Consider the following 1,645-nt stretch of genomic DNA (forward strand, 5'->3'; position numbering starts at 1 on the left):
ACATTTGGTCTTGTTTCAGAAGCGTTGCAGTCGGATATACGTCACACCAGGGAAGAAAAGATGATCTCATCTTCTGTTTCATGCTGACTTTAAGGTGTTTACATACCGAATGAAACTGAGATAATGGGCAAAAATCTAGCTGTGTCAATCATTTAATGTTTGAAAATCGAGTTAAGGCATTTACATGACCACACACATTGTCGGTTTAAGCATAATCGAGTTAAGAATGTGTATGTAAATGTTTATACATAAAGATACAAAATAGCTGTTTCTCATTTGGTTGATATTTCTCATATTGACCCGTTGGTAAACTTCCTGTGGGAGTGTTTTATGTCAGGCGGGAATGTCTCTGGACGTCAGTATGCAGGGTGTGAGCGTGAGCGTTGCAACGCTGTATGCGATGGCCGTCGGCGTTCCCGCAGCTTTAGTGCTCCTGTTTCCCTTGATTGCCACCGGATGCTCTCCGAATCTCTTCTTCTGCTCCCTTCGCAGGGTGGAGCGGAAACTATCCGGCACGAAGCAGTAAACCACAGGATCCAGGCAGCTGTTCAGACTGCTTAGCGTGATGGTCACATGATACGCAACAACGTGTTGCTCTCTGCTGCCCCCTAGCTGGAAGTACACCACGGCCTCGCGCACGTGATACGGCGTAAAGCACACGGTGAACACCACTAATACGGCTACTAGCAGCCTGACGGCACGCGCGCGTCGACCCCAGCTCTGCGGCATTAGCCTGCTGTCCGCTAGTGCGCAGGCAACGCGGATCGTAAACGTCGCAATTACAAGTAGCGGCAAGACAAACTCCAGCACGGTGAGGGCGAAGAGAACGGCGACGTGACATGAAGCTCCGTGAAAATCCAGAGCCGAGGTTTGCAGCGAGTACGTGACCACAACGGCGAACAGCCAAACGAACACGCTAACGCATTTTGCAGCCGCTGGGCTCCGCCTACGGCTTCCCGCCGAACGCACCACCGCCATGTAGCGGTCCACGCAGATGCTAGTGAGAAACAAAATACTGCAGTACATGTTCACAAAGTAGCTGAAGGTGTGCATGTAGAAACACGCCACACAGTCGCCGCCGCTGTGGTAAAGTGCGATTCGGGCCGGGAGCGACAGCGCCACCAGCAGGTCGGCCACCGCCAGGTTTATGGTGTAAATGGCCGGGGTCGTTCGAGAGCGGCTCCGCTGGCAGAACACGTACAGCGCCAGGCTGTTCAGGACCACGCCGACCACAAACATGAGCGTGTTCACCACCATCAGCGTGACCCACAGGACGTAGAACTCCTGGTACAGAGACTCGTCCAGGTGGGCCAGTTTCTTCAGGTGCGGCACCCCCTGGAGGTGAACGCTGGTATTGACGGGAGACTCAGATGTGATGTTAGAATGTCCTTCAAAGATCTCCATGGCTGGAACACAGAAAATGTAAAAACAAATAATTTATAAATTATAGTTTATTATAATTACATACTATTTAATATATCTATACATATATTAGTGCTGGGCAACGATTAATCATGATTCAACGCATCCAAAATAAAAGTTTGTGTTTGCATAATATATGTGTGTGTACTATGTATAATTATTTTGTATATATAAATACACACGTTTGCATGTATATATTTAAGAAAAAAAGTGTTATTTATAT

The 1,645-nt window shown here is 48.2% G+C and overlaps 1 protein-coding gene across 1 annotated transcript; it reads right to left on the reverse strand.

Annotated features, from left to right (window-relative positions):
* Nucleotides 1-333: 333 nt before the first annotated feature.
* LOC311300160 (G-protein coupled receptor 20) lies at nucleotides 334-1,404 on the reverse strand (the record flags this gene model as incomplete). Its single annotated transcript, XM_084424293.1, has 1 exon — nucleotides 334-1,404. The coding sequence occupies one exon, from the start codon at nucleotides 1,402-1,404 to the stop codon at nucleotides 334-336; it is 1,071 nt and encodes a 356-aa protein (XP_084280419.1).
* Nucleotides 1,405-1,645: the final 241 nt, after the last annotated feature.

The sequence above is a fragment of the Rutilus rutilus genome (assembly GCF_951802725.1).
Source record: "Rutilus rutilus genome assembly, chromosome: 11".
In the NCBI taxonomy this organism is placed as follows: Eukaryota; Metazoa; Chordata; class Actinopteri; order Cypriniformes; family Leuciscidae; genus Rutilus; species Rutilus rutilus.